The sequence below is a fragment of the Argopecten irradians genome, chromosome 2 (assembly GCF_041381155.1).
Source record: "Argopecten irradians isolate NY chromosome 2, Ai_NY, whole genome shotgun sequence".
Classification (NCBI taxonomy): domain Eukaryota; kingdom Metazoa; phylum Mollusca; class Bivalvia; order Pectinida; family Pectinidae; genus Argopecten; species Argopecten irradians.
In genome coordinates this window covers 58531857-58559160 of record NC_091135.1, presented here as the reverse complement: position 1 = coordinate 58559160, position 27304 = coordinate 58531857, and the positions used below count along the sequence as shown (strand labels likewise).

Here is a 27304-nt window from a genome sequence, read left to right as displayed (position 1 = left end):
AATTATTTGTAAAATTGCCATTTGAATGACAACATTTAGAGGTAAAACTAAATTACAGTGTCTTAGCTCTTGTTGGAGCTATGGGTGTGTTTAGGACAATGGAATTAATGACCCTTCCTGATATATGCAAAAGTACATTGAAACTTACTGACATATATATCTCGATCTTTAGATTCTGACCCAACATAAACTCACCAAGGTACACAATTAAATCAGGCAAGCCTCACATGTACATTGCATACTGGAGAGACCTCTGTAATGCACTATAGCTGTTAACACATTTGTTGTCTTCCTTCTCAGGTACTACATTGTACAGGATGAAGGGCTGTACTCTTTTCTCTGTCACCTTGGTGACCGTTCTAGGAAGTCTGTGTATCGTGGAAGCTTGTAATGAAGCCATCTGTGGACCTATTGTGAGCAAATGTATTCTCATTGATGCGTGCTCATGTGACTTTGGAAATTTTACCAATTCTAGGTGCCTTAAAAACTGTACAGTGTGTCTGGATAGTCTGTTTATGGACTGTTGTGCCTGTGTTGGTAAGTAGATCTTAGGTTACATTAGTTTTTGATTTTTAAGCATTGATGTAACTATTTTTAGCTCACCTGGCCCGAAGGGCCGGTGAGCTTATGTCATGGCGCGGCGTCCGTCGTCCGTCCGTCCGTCCTTTAAATCGCTACTAGTCATAGAGTTCTGCATGGATTGTAACCAAATTTGGCCACAAACATCCTTGGGGAAGGGGGAACAGAACTTGTATAAATTTTGGCTCTGTCCCCCCCCCGGGGCAGGAGGGGCGGGGCCCAATAGGGGAAATAGAGGTAAATCCTATAAATCGCTACTTGTCCTAGAGTTCTGCATGGATTGTAACCAAATTTGACCACAAACATCCTTGGGGGAGGGGGAACAGAACTTGTATAAATTTTGGCTCTGGTCCCCCGGGGGCAGGAGGGGCGGGGCCCAATAGGGGTAATAGAGGTTAATCCTTTAAATCGCTACTTGTCATAGAGCTCTGAATGGAATGTAACCAAATTTGGCCACAAACATCCTTTGGGGAAGGGGAACAGAACTTGTATAAATTTTGGCTCTTGTCCCCCCCGGGGCAGGAGGGGCGGGGCCCAATAGGGGAAATAGAGGTAAATCCTTTAAATCGCTACTAGTCATAGAGTTCTACATGAATTGTAACCAAATTTGGTCACAAACATCCTTGGGGTAAGGGGAACAGAACTTGTATAAATTTTGGCTCTGACCCCCCGGGGGCAGGAGGGGCGGGGCCCAATAGGGGAAATAGAGGTAAATCCTTTAAATCGCTACTAGTCATAGAGTTCTGAATGGAATGTAACTAAATTTGGCCACAAACATCCTTGGGGGAAGGGGAACAGAACTTGTATAAATTTTGGCTCTGATCCCCCGGGTCAGGATGGGCGGGGCCCAATAGGGGAAATAGAGGTTAATCCTTTAAATCGCTACTAGTCAAAGAGTTCTGCACGGATTGTAACCAAATTTGGCCACAAACATCCTTGGGGGAGGGGGAACAGACATTGTATAAATTTTGGCTCTGACCCCCCGGGGGCAGGAGGGGCGGGGCCCAATAGGGGAAATAGAGGTAAATCCTTTAAATCTCTACTTGTCCTAGAGCTCTACATGAATTGTAACCAAATTTGGCCACAAACATCCTTGGGGGAAGGGGAACAGAACTTGTATAAATTTTGGCTCTAATCCCCCAGGGGCAGGAGGGGCGGGGCCCAATAGGGGAAATAGAGGTAAATCCTTTAAATCGCTACTAGTCATAGAGCTCTGAATGGAATGTAACCAAATTTGGCCACAAACATCCTTTGGGGAAGGGGAACAGAACTTGTATAAATTTTGGCTCTGGTTCTCCGGGGGCAGGAGGGGCGGGGCCCAATAGGGGAAATAGAGTATCCTTTAAATCGCTACTAGTCAAAGAGTTCTGAATGGAATGTAACCGAATTTGGCCACAAGCATCCTTTGGGGAAGGGGAACAGAACTTGTATAAATTTTGGCTCTGACCCCCCGGGGGCAGGAGGGGCGGGGCCCAATAGGGGAAATAGAGGTAAATCCTTTAAATCGCTACTAGTCATAGAGTTCTGCATGGATTGTAACCAAATTTGGCCACAAACATCCTTGGGGGAAGGGGAACAGAACTTTTATAAATTTTGACTCTGGCCCCCTGAGGACAGAACGGGTGGGGCCCAATAGGGGAAATAGAGGTAAATCCTATAAATCACTTCTTGTCCTAGAGTTTTGCTTGGATTGTGACCAAATTTGGCCATAAACATCCTTGGGGGAAGGGGAACAGAACTTGTATAAATTTTGGCTCTGACCCCCTGGGGGCGGGAGGGGTGGGGCCCAATAGGGGATTTAGAGGTTAATATTAAAATTCCTTCAGAAATGGAACAATGAACCTGTATTCAGAACATTACTTGGCATTACAAACCAGGTGAGCGATACAGGCCCTCTGGGCCTCTTGTTTAACTTCATAGGGTTGTGAAAGACATTTTGTTTGCAAACTGTGTGAATCCGCTACGCGGATTCTCACAAAAGTTTGCAAACAAAATTTATTTCATAACCCTATGAAGTTATAAATAGTTACATCAATGCTTATAATTAATTTTTCAGACTACTTGATAACATAAAATACTTTTAAACTTACGATTCTATTGATTTTCTAATGGATTATTTTTCATAAATCAATGCGTAACGTCAACGTCTCTATTGTGACGTCAAGATTACGTCAGACTTTCGCGCCATATTTGGTTTGTTTCTTCATAGTATATGAAGAAAAAGAATCTGCCAATCAGAGAATTGGATTTAGTATGAAAACAAATAAAAAATAATTATATTGGTTTGAAGAACACTTTAATTTACCCCAAAAAATATGAATGAAAATGTATGAAAGACAAGTTCTAATAAAGTGAATGTATTATGCATACCCTTGTGACCTGAGTAAAAGTCAAGGTTAACATTGTTCTTCTGAGCAAACTTGGTATATGTAGTTAGCTGTCTACATGCAGGTGCCACTGACAAAAGACAGTCAAAATAAACTCCAATATCTATAATGGCTTGTGTCCAAATGTTTGTTAAACTTTTGAATCCTCTTTATCAGAATGATTATCAGAGTGCATACGTGGTTTAAGCTTTACGATACATGTAGAGAGAGAATACCAGATTATTGGCCAACAAGTTCACTCTGTACATCCAACACATACTAGACTGGAACAGCTCAAGTGAAAGGCTGGCTGAAACATTGACGTATTTAGATTTGCAAAACTCAAATTTTATTGTATTATTTTATAACAAATTGCCCAAACATGCATGCACACTTTGGTACACATAAGGTATGTGACAGACCAACAAAGTTCCCAATTACTACCTAAAATTCCCATTTGATATCTTTTTGACTATCAATCTGTATAGATTGAGGACCAATCACATCCAAATCCACATCTGGGAAATTCATATATTTATTACAGAGTCAGTATAAGACAATTCTACAGTGGTTAATTAATTATAATTACAATTTCATTCCATATTTAGCGTAATTGTGGAAAAAATATCCTACAATCAATCCTTGAAATATTACCAGATACCTGGAGGAAACACTGCTTTATTAAGGTTTATTTGTACAATCTGTTCTCATTTCACAGTTTTCTTTACAATTTTTGACAGTGAACTGTTTCAACAATCACAGTCAATAAAGTTATCTATTAAATATATAGTATTTGTTTAAAGTAAATGTGTATGAATTTTGTGTTACAGGTTTTACAGCACGATCATTACATCATCAGAGATACAGCACACACATTTTTTTGGTCAAATTCTTTTTAGTAATTGGAGCAGGTTCTGCATGTGTTTATTAGGAACACCGGAGTTGCTATTGGCAATGGATCAATTCCTGAAAATGTTTGTGGCCTTTTGACAAAACATAGGTCTCCTAGCATCAAAAAATGGTACAGTGTATTTCAGAATGTTTTAGAGCAATTCTCCTTATTCAACTTATGCAACCACGATAAAAACACAAACTCTGTTAGGCAAATACATGTAAACCAGTGTGCTCGCCAAACGTAACATCGATAACATAGCAACTGCAGATCCCTTTCCGTGGTTTTGGTACGTTAAAAATAACATTGATAATTTTGCCACTGGTATCTTAGAAATAACTGACATATACCTTATTCAAGGAACTCATTATGTTAAAAACGATTGTTATGAACATCATAACCGAATATCACATTCCCTTATGAAAATTGACCGCAGTTTCTTTCGTTTTTGCACACTACTACTATTTCGTCAGGCTCATTTGTTTACAAGCTATATTTATTGATTTCCCAGAGATACACTGTATGTAAGGTGGAAAACATTTTAAAGTGAAGTATATAGCCACTATCCTCGTGCCCGCCAAAACGACACGTGTATCTATTCAATGTCGGAGCAAATGTAATGTTGTAGCATACACAATACAAAATGCATTTTTAGTCATGTGCAGTTTGCTTGACAACTGGCGATATGTCAATTACCGAAAGTAATATGAACAACAAATTTCTTATTTAATGATAAATGACTAATATTTTTGATCAGAATTGTATAAAATGTTAACTTAATCCGATTGTCCGACGTAATATCAAAGCAATCTGGACTGTCACTCATAGTCAAATGCGTCCGACTCTCGATCGAATGCAGGTTAGGTACTTTATTTGCACATTGTATTGTAAGGTAAAAAACGAGAGTATCGAAATGGAAATACAGAAAGTGTGCTCTCTCGGACGGTACCCATTAGATTAATAGTGGTCTTCATATCTCGACGTACTGCTGTTCTGAACACAAGGGTTCGATTACAGCACACACAAATTTTAGGATCATTACTAATTCATCAGAGATACAGCACACACAAATTTTAGGATCATTACTTCATCAGAGATACAGCACACACAAATTTTAGGATCATTACTAATTCATCAGAGATACAGCACACACAAATTTTAGGATCATTACTTCATCAGAGATACAGCACACACACATTTTAGGATCATTACTTCATCAGTGATACAGCACACTCAAATTTCAGGATCATTACTTCATCAGATATACAGCACACACACATTTTAGGATCATTACTTCATCAAAGATACAGCACATGAATCACTGAAGAAAAAAATATATTCAACCTTAAAAATTTTTACACACAAAAAAAAAAATGATATTTCATAAACATGCCAGATTTTCAACTCTGTTTGAAAATACACTGTTATGATATCCACCATTTCCCATTATCTGTTTTTAGACATTAGTTAACCCTTACTAGACAATACCCCTGTCCCTTAAAATACAAAATGTTGTTTAGTGCCATCCATGTACAGTTTGTCTTGCACTTAGCCACCATTTCCTACCTATGGAAACTTTTATTTGTTCAAGGCTAATTATTTTTTGTCAAAAGTTGATGCAATGTCCCAAACTAAAAATAGGTTTAAACTGTGACCTATATTTAGACCACCAATGACCTGATTATATAAAAAAAAACTTGTCTTTTCTCCCATACTTCACAGGGATATCCTGTGGTTGCTAGGGAAAAAGATATCTCTATCTTACACAGGGGGTTGTAAGAAAGCTCACATGCACTAGACAATAACGTGACGTCATCAATACATATGACGTAACTGCGGCGCACATTGTAGATGACGTCATCAATTTTGATGCATAACAATGATTCTGCGATAATGGCGCAATTAAAAAGCTGGAAACCAAGTGGAATTTCATCATTTTTAACACAAAGGCTTGCAAGCCTTTGGGTTCATAGTGTTAGGCATGGCTGACCTACTAATTTAAATGCAGTTGACCTCTAATTTAAATGCGATTTTTTTTCTTTGCCTTCTTCTTGCTCATACCTACCTTCCGATACACATCTTTGATTTCTACTATGTATGGGAGAAAAAGAATCAATCATTGGTCTGTGAAGTGGACAGGGATATCTCAACCATAGTGAAAGAATTTGTCCATCAGCCCTCGGCAAACCTCGGGTTGACCGGCCAAAATCTTTCACTCAGGTTGAGATATCCCTGTCCACTTCACAGACCCATGTAAGATTCTATTATTCTCTTACTCCAGACAGGGATATTAACAATTTTACCAGTGTGAGATTTTTCTATCTCACCCTAGGGTAAAGGCAAGCTACACGAGATCTTTGCACCTGCCCCACAATGGTATGAAGTCACGACAACAGTATCATGACGTCGCGGTAATAGTATTATAACGTCACAACAACAATGAAATGACGTCACAAAGACGGCGAAGACGGCGACTCATTGAGGTCACGTCATCCTCACTTGCATAAGTGACACGTTTGTTAGACACATAAAGTGGTGCACGGGGTAAGACAAAAAGAATCATTCACTCTCGTTTGGGTGAGACAGGAGATCTCAACCCTCGGGATAAGATTCTTAAGCTGTCAAACACTTGGCAGAGCCTCGTGTTTGACAACTTAAGAATAATACCCCTCGGGTTGAGATTCTCTTGTCTCACCTCAAAGGGAGTGAAAGATTCTATTAGTCTCAATCTCAATGTATAATAGCATACAAAGTCTATTGCTATTGATGACAGTGGAACAATTTTCTAGATAATTTCTTTTCATGAAGTTGTGGTCAATTTAACAAAAATGAGACCTGAAAATTTAAAGATTTCACATACCAGGTATTATATCAAAGTATATTTTTGATGTAACATTTTGTATAACTGTCTGGGTCTAACCTGACTGACATGTGTTACTATAACAATGTTACAGCCTCCTGTTGTAGACCAGCTCTCTCTTTAATTTTACATCTATAACCTTTACTGTACTGCTTCTGTCTGCACTGGGTTATTTTTACATACAGAACATCTACTTGTACAATGAATTTGACATGTTCTCCCATCAATTTAGAAACAAGCCCTCGGGGATTTCCTGTCTGTGTTTCAAGCCTTACAACGGGTTCCAGCCATAAAATTGAAAATGGCAAAGAATAATAAAGGTCTTCACTGTTTTTTGTTCATTTGATTAGAAAGTAAATGAATTGGAAATGTCTGAATTATCAACAGACTTTGTAGGTTTGGTATGAAGTGATTCTTGCAGTGAATATATATCTTAATAGATATGATCTTACACTCGTGACTCTACATGTAATATGAAATTTATAAAATGAGTTCAATAATTTGATATGCCACAAGCCTTCTGGCGAGTTTGATAAATTTCACATTACATATATTCACCAGTGTAAGATTCTATTTATCACATAACTTTTGATGATAGAAATATAGGTGAAACTTGTAATTTTGTCTCTGTATAAAACAGCTGAAATCTGGCTCGGATGTGACATTTCCGACTACTGACATCATATATTGATTATATGGATTATGATATCAAAAACTACATGTGATGTCATGATAGTGTTATTGCACATGTCTATTACGATATTATGATGTGGCTTACCTATATAACATGGCTGGACGAGCCAGTTATGTGATATAATTTTTATTCCTGTTTATGCTTCTCAAGACTCTATGATAGCATTGAAACAAATCTTGTACTTATTCATTCACAATAGATAGAAATTGATTGGACTAAATAATATTTGTATAAGGATGACTTCCTTGTGACCAAGATAAAGAGGACATGTTTGACAAGCTGTGTTTTAGTGTGGGTACATGTGTAGATTATCTTTGTACATATAGTCCAAGTGCCCAACAAGATCTGGGAGAGATGTATAAACATCTGAAGTGTAGCAGCTCATGGTGATATGCTCCACACCTGTTTGAGGTTGATAAGAATGATCCCATGTTAATCTTAGGTCTTTATATCAAACAGAAAGGGGTTCCATATTAGATTTACTACTCAACACCCCTTCCATATTTACAGTGTATATATATGCTCCTGCCATGTTTAGGAGGTATAGGGGTGGGAGGGATGTGGCATATTATTGCTTTCCTGTGATGTTTGGAGGGGGGGGGACTGTAGGGCATAGTACTGCTGACAAGTGGATGTAGGGTTACTATCCTAAACTTATGGTGGAAAACAAAAACAAAAAACATTGTTGAGTTCATGGTGCTCCTGTGATGTTAACCCTATTTAATTTGATCGAAACATATATTGCACATAAATATTGATTTCACCATGCAGTTATATAAGTCTTTCAACCAGAAATAAGTAACCAAACCTGTATGTGAGTAGATACTGTACAATTTTGGCCATATTCGTCACATCTTATATACAATTTTGTGGCTGAGAAGTACAGTGAGGGCTACATACCACCATATCCTCCCTTTATTCTTTGTCTGATTTCACGATAAATTTCTTTGATGTTTTATAGTTTGATTTGACTCGATTAGAACAAGAATACCTTTGTAGCCACAACACACTGAGAGATAACAACTGATCTGGTAGAACATTCAGTGACGAGGATAATAATGTTAAACTCTCCCCAAACCTGACACCGTACAGGTGTTCACGATCATAAAGACTTTACCTGACTTACCTGTACAGGTGTGCTGTGCTATTATGATCAGGCAAAATAGAAATTGTCATCCTTGAATTAAAGGATTTGACAAAACATTTACCGGCACAATGAAGTCAGTATTTTGTTTTTTGTCGTTACTGAATAATTTTGAAGTCATTAAAAAGTTTTTGTTAAACTGAAATATGTATCTTAAGAAGACTGAGAATTCTAAATGGGTATGATGTTTTAGTTTTCTGGTATCAGATTGTTGTTGACACACAATAAATATATATATAATCCCTTCTAAAACATTTTGTAGAATCAATTGATCAGGAAAAGTTTGATCGATGTACAGGTAAAAATAGCACAGTATTATGTTTGGCCGTTCTGTAAACAAATTCAGCCATCCTTATCCTCATATGAACCAACGTTTGTAAGGTCATTACAAACATGTACAAGCCCAGATACAAAACTACCTTTGTAAGGTCATTACATACATATACAAGCCAATATACAAAACTACCTTTGTAAGGTCATTACAAACATGTACAAGCCCAGATACAAAACTACCTTTGTAAGGTCATTACATACATGTACAAGCCCATATACAAAACTACCTTTGTAAGGTCATTACAAACATGTACAAGCCCAGATACAAAACTACCTTTGTAAGGTCATTACATACATGTACAAGCCCATATACAAAACTACCTTTGTAAGGTCATTACAAACATGTACAAGCCCAGATACAAAACTACCTTTGTAAGGTCATTACATACATGTACAAGCCCAGATACAAAACTACCTTTGTAAGGTCATTACATACATGTACAAGCCCATATACAAAACTACCTTTGTAAGGTCATTACAAACATGTACAAGCCCAGATACAAAACTACCTTTGTAAGGTCATTACATACATGTACAAGCCCATATACAAAACTACCTTTGTAAGGTCATTACATACATGTACAAGCCCATATACAAAACTACCTTTGTAAGGTCATTACAAACATGTACAAGCCCAGATACAAAACTACCTTTGTAAGGTCATTACATACATGTACAAGCCCAGATACAAAACTACCTTTGTAAGGTCATTACATACATGTACAAGCCCATATACAAAACTACCTTTGTAAGGTCATTACATACATGTACAAGCCCATATACAAAACTACCTTTGTAAGGTCATTACATACATGTACAAGCCCAGATACAAAACTACCTTTGTAAGGTCATTACATACATGTACAAGCCCAGATACAAAACTACCTTTGTAAGGTCATTACATACATGTACAAGCCCAGATACAAAACTACCTTTGTAAGGTCATTACATACATGTACAAGCCCAGATACAAAACTACCTTTGTAAGGTCATTACATACATATACAAGCCCAGATACAGAACTATACAATAAAACATATGTTTATTACAAACACACTTACAACAAATTTGTGCTTATAATGTCGTCATTTTCATTCTTGACCAATTCACTGTTATTTGCTATAAGTGTATAACAAACTATGTTTATAAAGAAATGATTTCATTAGTCCCTTTAGGTTTGTTATAACAACGTGTTACTGTATGTTATAACAATGTGTTACTGTAACATAGCTTACTGATATAATGTATTGCTACTACAACCTATTATAGGTACAGGTTTTCAATGAAAAATATATACGAAGAGCTTAAAACTGCAGACTGTTTAAGAAAAGAAAAAAGGTCTTTGCTAATTTCATAAAATTGAATTTTACTGGTCAAGATAAAAACTATACTTACTGATCAATAAGTATATAGAGAAAAATAAACAATCTAGATATAAATTTGTATAATATGTTGAAAAGGTCTGGGGTCACCTGCCCTATCATGTGGCTTTTCTCCGGCACTCCATGCAGTTCCTTCCCTTCTAAGACTCCTTATGTATAACTTATTTTGCAATTGGTGTTAGATAGATTATGTTTATATATTAAAATAAAGAAAAATAATAAAAGATGTGCCCAATTCTATTCAATGTGAATTTATCAAACAATTGCTTGTCATTGCTTTGTCTTTGCCAACAGCTGGCTCATTATGATCTTGTACAGGTACACCACAGATAGGATATTGCACTGCTGGATTTTAACATTTAATGAATTCAAACCAGACAGCTAGAGGAAGCACATCAATATAAACAGGTGACACATTGATACAGTCAGTACACCAGGATATTAAATCTGATGTACATCAACGACAACAACTCAACATTGGCTGTCAGCGAGGTAATTCTCCTCACTAGACATATACGACCATAGGTATGCTACATAGGGATGGCTATCAATGCACAATCTGCCATATCTATAGACATTATCAACCACAAACACAGTTTTCATGTTTAATAATTGAAATTTTGTTTTATGCAGAAATAGTTTAGCAGGAAAAAACCCTACTGGGTTATGTAGCATTGTGGAACAGTCAAGTGACTCTTTTGTTATGGTAATAATGAGGATTAGTTTTGTGTCAGAATTGCAGAATAGTTGGTTTCTCCACAGTCTCCCAAACCACACACAAACCCATCACATGGAGACACAACACAATATACCACAGTCTCCCAAAACACACACCCATCACATGGAGACACAACACAAATATACCACAGTCTTCCAAAGCAAACACAAACCCATCACATGGAAACACAACACAAATATAACACAGTCTCCCAAAACACACACACACACATCACATGGAGACACAACACAAATATACCACAGTCTCCCAAAACATACACAAACCCATCACATGGAGACACAACACAAATATACCACAGTCTCCCAAAACACACAAACTCATCACATGGAGACAACACAAATATACCACAGTCTCCCAAAACACACACAAACTCATCACATGGAGACACAACACAAATATACCAAAGTCTCCTAAAACACACAAAGTCATCATTATATGGAGACACAACACAAATATACCACATATATACACATGAAGGTTTCATAGGCATGCATGTTGTTCTTATTGCTAGAATATAAATAAGCAAAAAGGTTTCCATATAGTCTTCATTGCAATACAATTTGTATATTTAGCACTTTTGCCACTGACTATTTGTCCTCTAAAGCGATTTCACTCCATTCCTGGCATGATCCATTTGCAGAAATGGTGACACTGGTGTTAGCTTATTTTTCTGTCAATTTAAACATTATATGGATAAAAAAAAATTAGCATAGAATGTCACTTCCACAGTTTGTTATTAATTAGCGTGATCTATTTTGTCTATAACACTGATACTATGATACATGTATATCATTTATTTGTTTGATCATTTGTTCTTTGATGAAATTACAACAAAAAAAGTAAGAGAGAAAATGAGACAGGGGGAGTGCAGTTGAATATCTTTGGATCTCTGAACTTGTTTAAGAAAGCAAACAAGGCATAAGGATCACTGAAGCAGAAATCATAATTTATAAATGTTCTTTAAAAAAATAATTTCTCTTATGTTGAACATTTCTTATCTTTTAGTGCAATCTTAATTTGACAGCCAAACACTAAAAAGTGAAATATTACGAATTAGACTTTTAAACTCTGAAAAGAAGTTTTCCCAGTCAAACACCCATAATCTAATGGAGGGTAGATCAGAGATTTTCTTAGATGATAACTTTGAAAAAAGATGTTAATCTCTTAACCACAAAGCAGATATCTCTTCCTTTATTTCTGTCTAACCATATTATGTAACCAGATTTTTGACAATAGTTCAAATGGAAGTAGATGCTGTATGATTTGTAAGATAGAAAGTTTGGCTACCTTCCAGCATTAGACAGACACAGGTGTGTGTTCCTCCATTTGTAAACTGCACAAACTGAGGCTAGAGGGAGTGAGGCACCCCAGGGGGGATTTTACAACCACACTTTAAATTGAATAAAAATGTATTTGGAATTATATATAAGTAGCATGTTCTGTAACCTACTACTTATCATTATCATACCACCACCACGATGAAATAAATAGTTGCATATGTTTAATACATAAGCTAAATCTACAGTTATATCCCCATCCTTCTATTATGGTGTTATCCACCACCCCTTGCTTACCACCAATGTCAATCCTCCTTCCAACACATTAAGTAAATATACAGTTTCTCCTTTCTACCACATCCTCTCTTAAGGTTTGTTATCCCTCTACTATTTCTCCAACAACAACCCCCTCCATACCTCCTCCCCTTTTGTTCTACCATTTCCTTCTTCACCTCCACCACACCACTACATCTACTGTTATTTCTCCTTATCCCTCAAACTCCTCCTCACCCATCCTGTTGAACCAAATTTCTCCTTTCACCTACACTTCCATACCCTCATGTTAAATTAAGCACTATTTACCATTCCCCTACCCCTTCTGTTAAACCAAGCACAATTAACCATTCCCCTACCTCATGTTAAATTAAGCACTATTTACCATTCCCCTACCCCCTCTGTTTAACCAAGTACTATTTACCATTCCCTTACCTCATGTTAAATTAAGCACCATTTACCATTCCTCCTACCCCTTCTGTTAAACCAAGCACTATTTACCATTCCCTTACCTCATGTTAAATTAAGCACCATTTACCATTTCCCTACCCCTTCTGTTAAACCAAGCTCTATTTACCATTCCCCTTCCCCTACCACTGCTGGTAAACCAAGCACTATTTACCATTCCCATAACCATACCCCTCCTGTTAGACCAAATACTGTCTACCATTTTCCCCATCCGCTACTGCTTCCCACACCCCTCCTGTTGTAGCAGCTTAAACCCCCACCCCACCCCTCCTAGCTTCCCTCTTAACACCTCCATCCCTGTTAAACCAAGCACTATTTACCATTCCCATAACCATACCACCCCCCACCCCACCCCACCCTACCACCCCTACTACTCTTCCCTGTCCCCACTCCCTCCTATTGACCAAAACACTATCTACTACTGTTTCTCTCCCCTACTCCACTACTCTTTCTCCTCTCCCCTCCCCTACTCCCCATCCCTCACTCCCTCCTATTGAACACTTTCTACTATTTCCCCTCTCCCCTACCCCTTCCCCTTCTCTCCCTACTCCCCATCCCCCACTCCCTCCTATTGAAAACTTTCTACCATTTCCCCTCTCTCCTACCCCTCCCCCTTCTCTCCCTACTCCCCTTCCCCCCAGTCCCTCCTATTGAACACTTTCTACCATTTTTCCTTTCCAATACTGTACCTTCCCCTGACACAGGTGTCCCTGGGTCTAACACTCTCTTGAACCCCAGACTTGAGTACAATTGTTAGGAGCTGGCAGGCTGAAGAGCTTTGTGCAGGTGTTTGAGTTGTTTAGGACCAGTTTCGTTCTGCTAGTTAACATGTGCACTTCCAGACTATACACAGGCAGGCATGTTTATATATCAAGTCCTAAAACATCAGTATAAACCTCAGCTAAAGGTAATAACTTACTGACAAAGATATTAATTTTACTTGATTACTTGAAGACAACCTTTTACAACGTTAACTAAGTCAGAATATATACTAGTATACTGTTGTTGTTATGTAATCTCACTATCGAGGAAATCAATTGTCGGTCCAAAATTTTTATTTCTTCTTATTCTTCAATATTTAGAAAGTAGATAGCATCCTTAGTTATCATCATTCTCTTGGATATATTCCCTTTAGGGAGGAATCAGAGATAAATGACATGTGATGGCCATATTGGATTTAATTGTAATAGCACTGATTTCTCAGAAAGTGGAAGGGATCTTTCTAGAGTGGATTTTTCTAAAATGCCAGATACATTTTGCCTATGGTCCCTATGTATGAAAAATCATGTATCTGTGCTGAGGGCTAAGTTTGATTTGGTTCAGGACTAACATAATGATCAGGCTTTCACAAGAACTTATTAAAAACACAAACAGAAAATTATTGAAATAAAATCATAAATTCATCAAAATGCCCAAATTACATAATTTGCGTTTTTAGCTCACCTGGCCCGAAGGGCCGGTGAGGTATTGCCATGGCCCGGCGTCCGGCGTCCGGCCGTCGTCCGTCCGTCGTCGTCCGTCCGTCAACATTTCCTTTAAATCGCTACTTGTCCTAGAGTTCTGCATGGATTATAACCAAATTTGGTCAGAAACTTCCTTAGGGGAAGGGGATCAGATTTTGCATAAATGGTGACCCTGACCCCCATGGGGCAGGAGGGGCGGGGCCCAATAGGGGTAATAGAGGTAAATCCTATAAATCGCTACTTGTCCTAGAGTTCTGCATGGATTGCAACCAAATTCGGCCATAATCTTCCTTAGGGGAAGGGGATCAGATTTTGCATAAATGGTGACCCTGACCCCCCTGGGGCAGGAGGGGCGGGGCCCAATAGGGGTAATAGAGGTAAATCCTATAAATCGCTACTTGTCCTAGAGTTCTGCATGGATTGCAACCAAATTTGGCCAGAAACTTCCTTAGGGGAAGGGGATCAGATTTTGCATAAATGGTGACCCTGACCCCCCTGGGGCAGGAGGGGCGGGGCCCAATAGGGGTAATAGAGGTAAATCCTATAAATCGCTACTTGTCCTAGAGTTCTGCATGGATTGCAACCAAATTTGGCCAGAAACTTCCTTAGGGGAAGGGGATCAGATTTTGCATAAATGGTGACCCTGACCCCCCTGGGGCAGGAGGGGCGGGGCCCAATAGGGGTAATAGAGGTAAATCCTATAAATCGCTACTTGTCCTAGAGTTCTGCATGGATTGCAACCAAATTTGGCCAGAAACTTCTTTAGGGGAAGGGGATCAGATTTTGCATAAATGGTGACCCTGACCCCCCTGAGGCAGGAGCGGCAGGGCCCAATAGGGGTAATAGAGGTAAATCCTATAAAATGCTACTTGTCCTAGAGTTCTGCATGGATTGCAACAAAATTTGGCCAGAAACTTCCTTAGGGGAAGGGGATCAGATTTTGCATGAATGGTGACCCTGACCCCTGTGGGGCAGGAGGGGCGGGGCCCAATAGGGATAATAGAGGTAAATCCTATAAATCGCTACTTGTCCTAGAGTTCTGGATGGATTGTAACCAAATTTGGCCAGAAACATCCTTGGGGAAGGGGAACAGAACTTGTATAAATTTTGACGCTGACCCCCCGGTGGGAAGGAGGGGCGAGGCCCAATAGGGGAAATAGAAGTAAATCCTATAAATCGCTACTTATCCTATCGTTCTGGATGGATTGTAACCAAATTTGGCCAGAAACATTCTTGGGGGAAGGGGAACAGAACTTGTATAAATTTTGGCTCTGACCCCCCGTGGGTAGGAGGGGCAGGCCCAATAGGGGAAATAGAGGTAAATCCTATAAATCGCTACTTGTCCTAGAGTTCTGCATTGATTGTAACCAAATTTGGCCACAAACATCCTTTGGGGAAGGGAAACAAAACTTGTATGAATTTTGGCTCTGACCCCCCTGGGGGCAGGAGGGGTGGGGCCCAATAGGGGAAATAGAGTTTAATCCTAAAAATCGCTACTTGTCCTAGAGTTCTGCATGGATTGTAACCAAATTTGGCCAGAAACATCCTTGAGGTTAACAGAATTCGTATAAATTTTGGCTTTGACCCCCTGGAGCAGAAAGAGTGGGGCCAAATAGGGGAATTAGAAGTAAATATTCAAATTCCTTTAGAAAAGAAACAATGAACTTATATTCAGAACATTACATAGCATTACAAACCAGGTGAGCGATACAGGCCCTCTGGGCCTCTTGTTGACGTATAATTTCTCTGATTGTTGGAATAGATGACGGTTTGTATGTAGTAAATGCCTGATACATGTATTTTTGATGCTGTGAAACAGCATTCTTAGGTACGCTCGACGAGCCTGTGCACATCTAAACAATAAAACCACTCCGCGATGAAAATTAAATGTTGTATCGTTATTTTTACATATTACTTGATAGTATGAATAAATCGAACCTTAGTATTCAAAACCACAAACATTAAATTTGTACATACATATGCACTATAGAGGGTATGAATTAAGTATTCAGTTATGTATCCCTACGCGTCATGTATGGTCCCAAAAATCACGAACAATGCCTTCTTCGATGTTTTCCTCCGCGGCAGACTTTCGGTCGATTTTGGATTGTGTATGTCTATTTCCATTTCATGTAATTCATGCTACTGATCGATTAATGTAATGAAATGTTAGGAAGATAATTGCAAAAGAAAGTTCTTATAACGGTTATAGAGTTTTTTAATGTGGTTGCATTGACGAACTATATCTGGTGATATCATTGCGCAGTAAAAGTTAATAGGTCACTGGGAGTTGTGCCTTTTGTTTATCAACAACTGCGTTATATTGAAAGGAAAAAAGTACAAGATTTATCAACATAAACTTACAAAATATAATGATAATATAGATCTATATATGTACGAGCAACTTAAGGTGACAAATGAACTTATATTGTCATGTAATATACACCTTACAAAGACTTGCTAAAGTCCGATGCATTGCATCTAGTTTTCTTGAGGTTATCGTTCTTATAAATTAAAAAGAAATTTGAGTGTTATAAGTAACCAAATAATGTACCTTTTATTTGGCTTAAATATCTGGCCATGATTTACTATTATTTAAAATTCGGCAAAGCAAAAATCACGATGATAATATACATGTTCTTCGCGATAGTATGTCGCTAACCGGTTACTGCGTCTTTCGAAGACTTGCTTAAGTCCGATGCTTTACATGAAGTTTTTTTTATGTTACCGACTAGCGTTCTTGTGAATTTAAAATAAATCTGAGTGTTATACGTAACGAAATAATATACCTTTTATTCAGTGGCAGAAGTATCTGGCCGTGATTTATTAGTCAACAGTCGTCAAAGCAACCCATGTTATTTTTTTTTATAAAGGGAACCAAAACATACCCGGAAATGGTAAAACATGTATTTCTGATGTTATATTTTTTCCGAAAATATTCTTAAATGTTTGAAGATATATTGACGAAATTGATAATTTTAGTAATTAATAAAGAATCATAAAAAAATGATACTCAGATTCTGACCGGTTTTATTGGTGTTGAAATCGTTATTTCAGAAATAATTCAAAATTTTTAATATAAAATTTACTTCAGGAAAATGAGTTATTCAACTTATTGTTCTTGATTCAACTTTAAATATCATAAAATAAATATGATATACCGTAAATATATTTTGTTTAACTCCCTAATTTAACACTGTACACTTAGTATACTAAATTAAATATTTAAATGCAAAACCAATTTCTTCATTCCTTTGTTTGGGTTCTTCATTCACAGCATCTATGAGTGGCCTTGGCTCTTTGATTATACTTATGTCTATGCTATCATGATTGGAACTTCCGTTTTCTTAAACAATTTGGAGTTTTAACTTAATTTAAAACTATGTAGGAATGTTTTTGAAGTTGGCAGAACAACAGTTTATTTTGCAGGTATACTTAAAACTGAAGAAGTAATATTTCAAGTTGTTATCTTCTTGTTTACCATGTGTACCAAAACATCAAGCACTTAAAAACCTGTCATTTTTATGATATCATCAAAACTATGTACACAGCTATTACAAAACCATCTTCTTTTTGCTATTTAGTAAGCTGATTTTCTCCCTTATACCTCTCAACCTTTGAGTAAATCTTTGTGTTTTGTTTGCTGAACAGATCTCCTTTTGTCCCCTAATACAGACTACTTTTAGCCTTTGTTTGATGTTGGCCCCTTTGAGTTAGCTCAAATCTGTATTTGTTCAGCATTTAACAAAACTGAAACTTGAAATTATAGTCTGAGGAAAGTTTAATAAATACAATTTACCTGATTGATTCATATCACTCCTAGCTTGGGTATTATAACAGTCCTTAGTGTTATTTACAGGGAAAAGGGAGCGGACCAAACCGGAATACCAAGAGGACACCAACTGTACAGTAGCGTTCATGTCAGAGTGCAGTGCCATGCAGAAGTGTAAAGACGCGTGTAAGTCCATGGGGGCCAGTCAATACCGATGGTTTCACGATCACGGCTGCTGTCAGTGTGTCGGCCATACATGTCTCAACTACGGACTTAACAGTCCACGTTGCTCCAACTGTCCCCCGCCGGAGGAGGTAGATAATGTGGAACAAGAGGAGAAGATCATCCAGAAGATGAACAGAATAGATAAGGAGGTGATGGAAATGGAAGAGGAAATCGAGGATGAATTTGATGATGATGATGATGATGATGACGACGATAATGGTGATGATGAACCAGAGGTTGATACAAATCTTTAAATGTTGTGAATATATCACAGAAAATTAGCATTAAATATTTTGAAATAATGTTCTTTAGAGTAAAAACTTTTAATGTCATCTTAAGGTGGCTTTACATTGTTTAGGAGAATTCATGCCTATACTGCTCTGTTGTAGCTTACATTTTACATACAATATGTAAGGAACAGCATGGTTCTTAAACACCCAGAGTTATGCATCAAGCATATCTGACAATTGCTACGATGTTAAGAGATAGGAGTTCTGTTACAGAATAAAATTATGTTTATTTATTATACAGATCCTATTAATCTCACAATATGTGCACATGATGTAGCAAGCTTATCCACTGAATTACATGAATGAAAGTTTTCAAAATTGATACTGTGTTCAATGTTTTTGGAATTGTTTTCCCTAAATACTTGTTAATTTCATGAACATGTTTAATATTGGCGAATTGAAAAAAAGGATGTTTAGTATTTAAGATTTGGACAATTTCATCCATGTTATACTGCAATTTAGACCATCTCTAGTATGTTAAATCTAGATCACTTGTATGTTAAGTCTAGATCACTTGTACGTTAAGTCTAGATCACTTGTATGTTAAGTCTAGATCTCTTGTACGTTGAGTCTAGATCACTTGTACGTTAAGTCTAGATCACTTGTATGTTAAGTCTAGATCACTTGTACGTTGAGTCTAGATCACTTGTACATTAAGTCTAGATCACTTGTACGTTAAGTCTAGATCACTTATACGTTAAGTCTAGATCACTTGTACATTAAGTCTAGATCACTTGTACGTTAAGTCTAAATCACTTGAATTTTAAGTCTAGATCACTTGTACGTTACGTCTAGATCACTTGTACGTTAAGTCTAGATCACTTTTACGTTAAGTCTAGATCACTTGTACGCTGAGTCTAGATCACTTATACGTTGAGTCTAGATCACTTGTACGTTGAGTCTAGATCACTTGTACATTAAGTCTAGATCACTTGTACATTAAGTCTAGATCACTTGTACGTTAAGTCTAAATCACTTGTATGTTAAGTCTAGATCTCTTGTACGTTAAGTCTAAATCACTTGAATGTTAATTCTGGATCACTTGTACGTTAAGTCTAGATCACTTGTACGTTAAGTCTAGATCACTTTTACGTTAAGTCTAGATCACTTGTACGTTGAGTCTAGATCACTTATACGTTGAGTCTAGATCACTTGTACGTTGAGTCTAGATCACTTGTACATTAAGTCTAGATCACTTGTACATTAAGTCTAGATCACTTGTACGTTAAGTCTAAATCACTTGTATGTTAAGTCTAGATCTCTTGTATGTTAAGTCTAAATCACTTGTACGTTAAGTCTAGATCACTTGTATGTTAAGTCTAGATCTCTTGTACGTTAAGTCTAAATCACTTGAATGTTAAGTCTAGATCACTTGTACGTGAAGTCTAGATCACTTGTACGTTAATTCTGGATCACTTGTACGTTAAGTCTAGATCACTTGTACGTTAAGTCTAGATCACTTGTACGTTAAGTCTAGATCACTTGTACGTTAAGTCTAGATCACTTGTACATTAATTCTGGATCATTTGTGGGTTAAGTCTAGATCACTTGTACGTTCTGCACTTGCATGTTTACCATTTCAACAGAAGTATGGCACATTATATGCACCCAAAAGAATTAAACCAAGGTTATTGGTAGACTAGTAGTATTTTTAATTGATGACCAATCTAATGTGCCAGTATTTGATCTTTTGTTTCATTATCATATGTGTAATTTGTTTTAGAATATTTCATGTTTGCACTCTGTTAGGCTTTACAGATGTGATCTGTGGAAGAGTTATCCCCCTACTGATTACATAAGCCTGTCATTCAGTTTACCCATTTTAAGCAACTAAAATACCATGCAAGTGTAAGGTATGTAGCACAAGTTTACATCTCGCTATAAGTAGCATATCCTTAAGTCTCTCTGTCAAAGTAAAGTAGCATACACCCTGAAGTCTCTCTGTCAAAGTAAAGTAGCATACACCCTTAAGTCTCTCTGTCAAAGTAAAGTAGCATACACCCTGAAGTCTCTCTGTCAAAGTAAAGTAGCATACACCCTTAAGTCTCTCTGTCAAAGTAAAGTAGCATACACCCTTAAGTCTCTCTGTCAAAATAAAGTAGCATACACCCTTAAGGCAACATGTAACTGTACATTCTGTGTCATGTATCCATAGCATTGAGATAATTTGTATTAAACAATGTTTCATGCATTGTTTTGGTAAACAAATGTAAGATCATGGACGTACAAATGTAATCTGATTATCATCTTCATTGAAAGGCATCTGATAAATCTTCAACGTTTAATTACCCAACCATGTATATATATATTTATATTTAGTTGCAATTTTAAAGGGTTTTATTTTTTGACCGTTGAGTTACAATGTAAGTCTATTCTCATTATACATTGACACTCTATATAGATATTAATGATTATTGAAATGCTGTCTGGTAAATCTTCAGTCATACTTAACAGCTGTTTTAGATAGTACTTGTTATGTATATTTTATCCAATTATTCCAAGTTTTAAATCTTAATTACGTGAAAGTGATGAAAAGAATATTGTTAAGTAGATAAGAAAGTCAATCGAAATAAGTGCTACAAATTGCTGTTTAGAATTTTTAGCTCGCCTATTCGAAGAATAGGGGCAGCTAATGTTGTCACCCCGGCGTCGGCGTCAGCGTTGGCGTCCCATTTCACGTTAAAGTTTTTGAGCAAGTTTCTGTTTCGTCAATTGTTTAAGCTTAAGTCATCATAAATGTTTATGATTTTATTTTCCTAATGTGTATGGATGCTGAACGTGATAATACAACCAATTTGGGGCCCTTTAGGGGTTTTTTGAGTCTGTTAATTTGTCATATTTCCATGTTAAAGTTTTTGAGCAAGTTTCTATTTTGTCTATTGTTTAAGCATAAGTCATCATAAATGTTTATGATTTTATTTTCCTAATGTGTATGGATGCTGAACGTGATAATACAACCAATTTGGGGCCCTTTAGGGGGTTTTTGAGTCTGTTAATTTGTCATATTTCCATGTTTAAATAGTAAATACTTGAACATCAACTTCTTCTGAATAGGCGAGCTTTGCTGTTCTCCAACAGCTCTTGTTTTATTTTGTTTTAACACCCCCCCCCCTTCAATTATTAAACAATGGGACAAAATTCTTTTTCTGCTGAGTATAGAATAGTTACTGTAAGGTCATTTTACAAAACCAGTCAGGTTGACAATAGTAAGGTGAATAGCCCCATTATTATAAAAGGATACAAAAGGAAACACTTGATGGACAGAGATCAAACAAGATAATGTAAACTGAGTAATCTCACCAAGGGTTGTCTAACACTATACCCACAAACCTCCAAACTGCTACATGCAAATAAGGTGCTAAAATAAATTTGTGGGTTTAAAGAGGCATGCTTTTATCTTTATATGATTTACATTGATCTTCCTAATATTTGTGTATTTATCCCTTTATTAGTTTTTAATTTGAAAAAAAACCTTTTGTAATCTTTATTATTGTGATGTTATTTTACACTGTATACATCAAAATTTTACACCGTTGTGCATTTACACATATATTTATGACATTTATGATAACAATGTGGTTACAAAATGCGCCTCAATATTAGCTGAAGTCAGCAAACAAGCTGCTTCTGTGAACTGGCAACAGGTGAACAATTTTAAAAATACATAAGGAAGTCATCACTGTTGTAATTCTATAAAAGAACGATTGAGAAAGCTATGGACTAATCCAGTAAGTATGTACAGTGGAACTGATCCAGTAAGTATGTACAGTGGAACTAATCCAGTAAGTATGTACAGTGGAACTAATCCAGTAAGTATGTACAGTGGAACTAATCCAGTAAGTATATACAGTGGAAATAATCCAGTAAGTATGTACAGTGGAAATAATCCAGTAAGTATGTACAGTGGAACTAATCCAGTAAGTATGTACAGTGGAACTAATCCAGTAAGTATGTACTGTGGAAATAATCCAGTAAGTATGTACAGTGGAACACTGGAACTAATCCAGTAAGTATGTACAGTGGAAATAATCCAGTAAGTTTGTACAGTGGAACTAATCCAGTAAGTATGTACAGTGGAAATAATCCAGTAAGTATGTACAGTGGAACTAATCCAGTAAGTATGTACAGTGGAACTAATCCAGTAAGTATGTACAGTGGAATAATCCAGTAAGTATGTACAGTGGAACTAATCCAGTAAGTATGTACAGTGGAACTAATCCAGTAAGTATATACAGTGGAACTAATCCAGTAAGTATGTACAGTGGAAATAATCCAGTAAGTATGTACAGTGGAAATAATCCAGTAAGTATGTACAGTGGAACTAATCCAGTAAGTATGTACAGTGGAACTAATCCAGTAAGTATGTACAGTGGAAATAATCCAGTAAGTATGTACAGTGGAAATAATCCAGTAAGTATGTACAGTGGAAATAATCCAGTAAGTATGTACAGTGGAAATAATCCAGTAAGTATGTACAGTGGAACTAATCCAGTAAGTATGTGCAGTGGAACTAATCCAGTAAGTATGTACAGTGGAACTAATCCAGTAAGTATGTACAGTGGAACTAATCCAGTAAGTATGTACAGTGGAACTGATCCAGTAAGTATGTACAGTGGAACTAATCCAGTAAGTATGTACAGTGGAAATAATCCAGTAAGTATATACAGTGGAAATAATCCAGTAAGTATGTACAGTGGAAATAATCCAGTAAGTATATACAGTGGAACTAATCCAGTAAGTATATACAGTGGAACTAATCCAGTAAGTATGTACAGTGGAACTAATCCAGTAAGTATGTACAGTGGAACTCGGTTAATACAAACTCCAAGGGACCGAGATAAAACTTCGAGTTATCCGAGTGTTCAAATTAAGCCAGTTCTCAAGTCTAATGACAATCTTTTTAATATATAAATCTACTAGTTCCGTGTCGTAAAATGATATGTAAGCAAGGAAGATATCAAAATTGTCGATGGTGGTTGCAAAATTATAACAATGAAACCGAAATTATTCAAAATATTGATTCATCAACTGCAGTCCTAACAAATTTCTCACGCACATATAAATATCAGACATAACTTATATTATGTAAGTGAGCTGACACAGGTGTTAATAGGAAGTTATACAGAAAGCAACTCTATGCATGTCAACTCAAATGATAGTGGCTGGTGAACGGCGTAAAGTCTACTTTGCTGAGTAAAAATTTCAATGCACTGACATTGTTCTGGCCTCAATAATTATAATTACTCTGTAATAATAGTGATTGTGTATGTCTCAAAGTTGTGATTGCATTTGTAACACAGTGCCAGGAGGCAAGAGACTAGTTATGCTCGAGTGATCCCACAATGCAAGTTTAGGCAACTGAAAGCACCTGTTTTGATCGCAATGATACGAACGTTAACATTTTATATCTGAATTTTTTCATTTGGACCTAAAATTTACTTTGTAATATCCAAGTTTTTTGAGTTTTCCAAATTTAAATTTTCCGAGTTTTTTAAACAAAGATATAGAGGGAATTTGGTCGGGACCCGCAAAGTACTTCGTATTAAGCCGGGTTGTTTAATTAGCCGAGTTCATATCAAACAAATTCCACTGTACATGTATCCAGAGGATTTCATATCATTATCATTGGATTTAATTTTGTGTAATTTTTGTGTTAGATGTAAATGATATATTACACAGGTAGCTCTAGATATATAATGTAGAAATTATAATTTCACAGAATCCAGCATTTTGACAATTCTGTTATAGTGAGTTTTGTCCAATAATGAATGTCAAGCATTATTATTCATTTGTTTTCTGATTTAGGTTATGTATATTTTTGTATTTTATTACCTTGACTAACTTACGTTACTATCTTTTTTCTGTATCAAAATATTATTGATGTTACAACACATGGTTTAAAAAAATCTGTGAAAAATAAAGATAAAAGGAACAAAGGGGAATAACTCTAACAGTTTTACTGAGGAAAATAATTTGAAGAATCTTCTATGAATTCCTGTATTTATTACATTTACCAACTTATTCGTTTAAATACCCCTATATCACAATTTTAAAAGAATATGTAATTTGTATAGTGAAATATTCTGTACCTGGTACAATGGCCAACTGATGTTTGTTCAAATTCATTCATTCTATTCTTCAGTTGTTTTTATTACTTTTCAAATGTTGAATTTCATTGGATGTTATTACTTTTCAAATGTTGAATTTCATTGGATGTGAATGTTGTCAATGTAATTTATTATATTTTTGTACATTTGTACATCTGTAATACCAAAATTTCATTGCCTTCTGTGTGACTTTCATCAATTCTAGACCAAAGAAATAAACACCACATTAGTAGTCATACACCTTGTTTTGTGTTATCTTTGCTGTGTAAGTCGTGGGTTTGTGTTGTCTTTACTGTGTAAGTCGTGGGTTTGTGTTATCTTTGCTGTGTAAGTCGTGGGTTTGTGTTGTCTTTACTGTGTAAGTCGTGGGTTTGTGTTATCTTTGCTGTGTAAGTCGTGGGTTTGTGTTATCTTTTCTGTGTAAGTCGTGGGTTTGTGTTATCTTTGCTGTGTAAGTCGTGGGTTTGTGTTATCTTTACTGTGAGTGTTGTGTTTTTGCTGTGTAAGTCGTGGGTTTGTGTTATCTTTACTATGTAAGTCGTGGGTTTGTGTTATCTTTCCTGTGTAAGTCCGTGGGTTTGTGTTATCTTTCATGTGTAGGTCGTGGGTTTGTGTTATCGTGGGTTTGTGTTGTCTTTGCTGTGTTAGTCGTGGGTTTGTGTTATCTTTACTGTGTAAGTCGTGGGTTTGTGTTATCTTTACTGTGTAAGTCGTGGGTTTGTGTTATCTTTAATGTGTAGGTCGTGGGTTTGTGTTATCGTGGGTTTGTGTTGTCTTTACTGTGTAAGTCGTGGGTTTGTGTTATCTTTACTGTGTAAGTCGTGGGTTTGTGTTATCTTTACTGTGTAAGTCGTGGGTTTTGTGTTATCTTTACTGTGTAAGTCGTGGGTTTGTGTTATCTTTCCTGTGTAAGTCGTGGGTTTGTGTTGTCTTTACTGTGTAAGTCGTGGGTTTGTGTTATCTTTGCTGTGTAAGTCGTGGGTTTGTGTTATCTTTTCTGTGTAAGTCGTGGGTTTTGTGTTATCTTTTCTGTGTAAGTCGTGGGTTTGTGTTATCTTTACTGTGTAAGTCGTGGATTTGTGTTATCTTTGCTGTGTAAGTCGTGGGTTTGTGTTATCTTTACTGTGTAAGTCGTGGGTTTGTGTTATCTTTCCTGTGTAAGTCGTGGGTTTGTGTTATCTTTACTGTGTAAGTCGTGGGTTTGTGTTATCTTTACTGTGTAAGTCGTGGGTTTGTGTTATCTTTGCTGTGTAAGTCGTGGGTTTTGTGTTATCTTTTCTGTGTAAGTCGTGGGTTTGTGTTATCTTTCCTGTGTAAGTCGTGGGTTTGTGTTATCTTTACTGTGTAAGTCGTGGATTTGTGTTATCTTTACTGTGTAAGTCGTGGGTTTGTGTTATCTTTAATGTGTAGGTCGTGGGTTTGTGTTATCCTGGTTTGTGTTGTCTTTGCTGTGTTTAGTCGTGGGTTTGTGTTATCTTTACTGTGTAAGTCGTGGGTTTGTGTTATCTTTGCTGTGTAAGTCGTGGGTTTGTGTTATCTTTGTTGTGTAAGTCGTGGGTTTGTGTTATCTTTGCTGTGTAAGTCGTGGGTTTGTGTTGTCTTTGCTGTGTAAGTCGTGGGTTTGTGTTATCTTTCCTGTGTAAGTCGTGGGTTTGTGTTATCTTTGCTGTGTAAGTCGTGGGTTTTGTGTTTTCTTTTCTGTGTAAGTCGTGGGTTTGTGTTATCTTTGCTGTGTAAGTCGTGGGTTTGTGTTATCTTTGCTGTGTAAGTAGTGGGTTTGTGTTATCTTTACTATGTAAGTCGTGGGTTTGTGTTATCTTTCCTGTGTAAGTCGTGGGTTTGTGTTGTCTTTACTGTGTAAGTCGTGGGTTTGTGTTATCTTTCCTGTGTAAGTCGTGGGTTTGTGTTGTCTTTGTTGTCTTTACTGTGTAAGTCGTGGGTTTGTGTTTTCTTTGTTGTGTAAGTCGTGGGTTTGTGTTATCTTTCCTGTGTAAGTCGTGGGTTTGTGTTGTCTTTACTGTGTAAGTCGTGGGTTTGTGTTATCTTTCCTGTGTATAGTCGTGGGTTTGTGTTGTCTTTGTTGTCTTTACTGTGTAAGTCGATTTTTGTATTTCACTTGTTGTGTAAGTCGTGGGTTTGTGTTATCTTTCCTGTGTAAGTCGTGGGTTTTTGTTGTCTTTACTGTGTAAGTCGTGGGTTTGTGTTTTCTCTTACCCCAGATAGGATATCCACAGTTTTACGCGTGAGATTTTTCTATCTCACCCTAGGGTAAAGGCAAGCTACACGAGATCTTTGCACCTGCCCCACAATGGTATGAAGTCACGACAACAGTATCATGACGTCGCGGTAATAGTATTATAACGTCACAACAATGAAATGACGTCACAAAGACAGCGAAGACAGCGACATATTGTGGTCAAGTCATCCTCGCTTGCATAAG

The 27304-nt window shown here is 36.9% G+C and overlaps 1 protein-coding gene across 1 annotated transcript; it reads left to right on the top strand.

The window, feature by feature from the left end:
* The first annotated feature begins 10721 nt into the window (after positions 1-10721).
* On the top strand, positions 10722-25102 carry LOC138316072 (protein twisted gastrulation-like). The gene is made up of 2 exons (XM_069257554.1): positions 10722-10742; positions 18330-25102. The coding sequence occupies exon 2, from the start codon at positions 18389-18391 to the stop codon at positions 18719-18721; it is 333 nt and encodes a 110-aa protein (XP_069113655.1). The 5' UTR covers positions 10722-10742; positions 18330-18388; the 3' UTR covers positions 18722-25102.
* The last annotated feature ends 2202 nt before the right edge of the window (positions 25103-27304 follow it).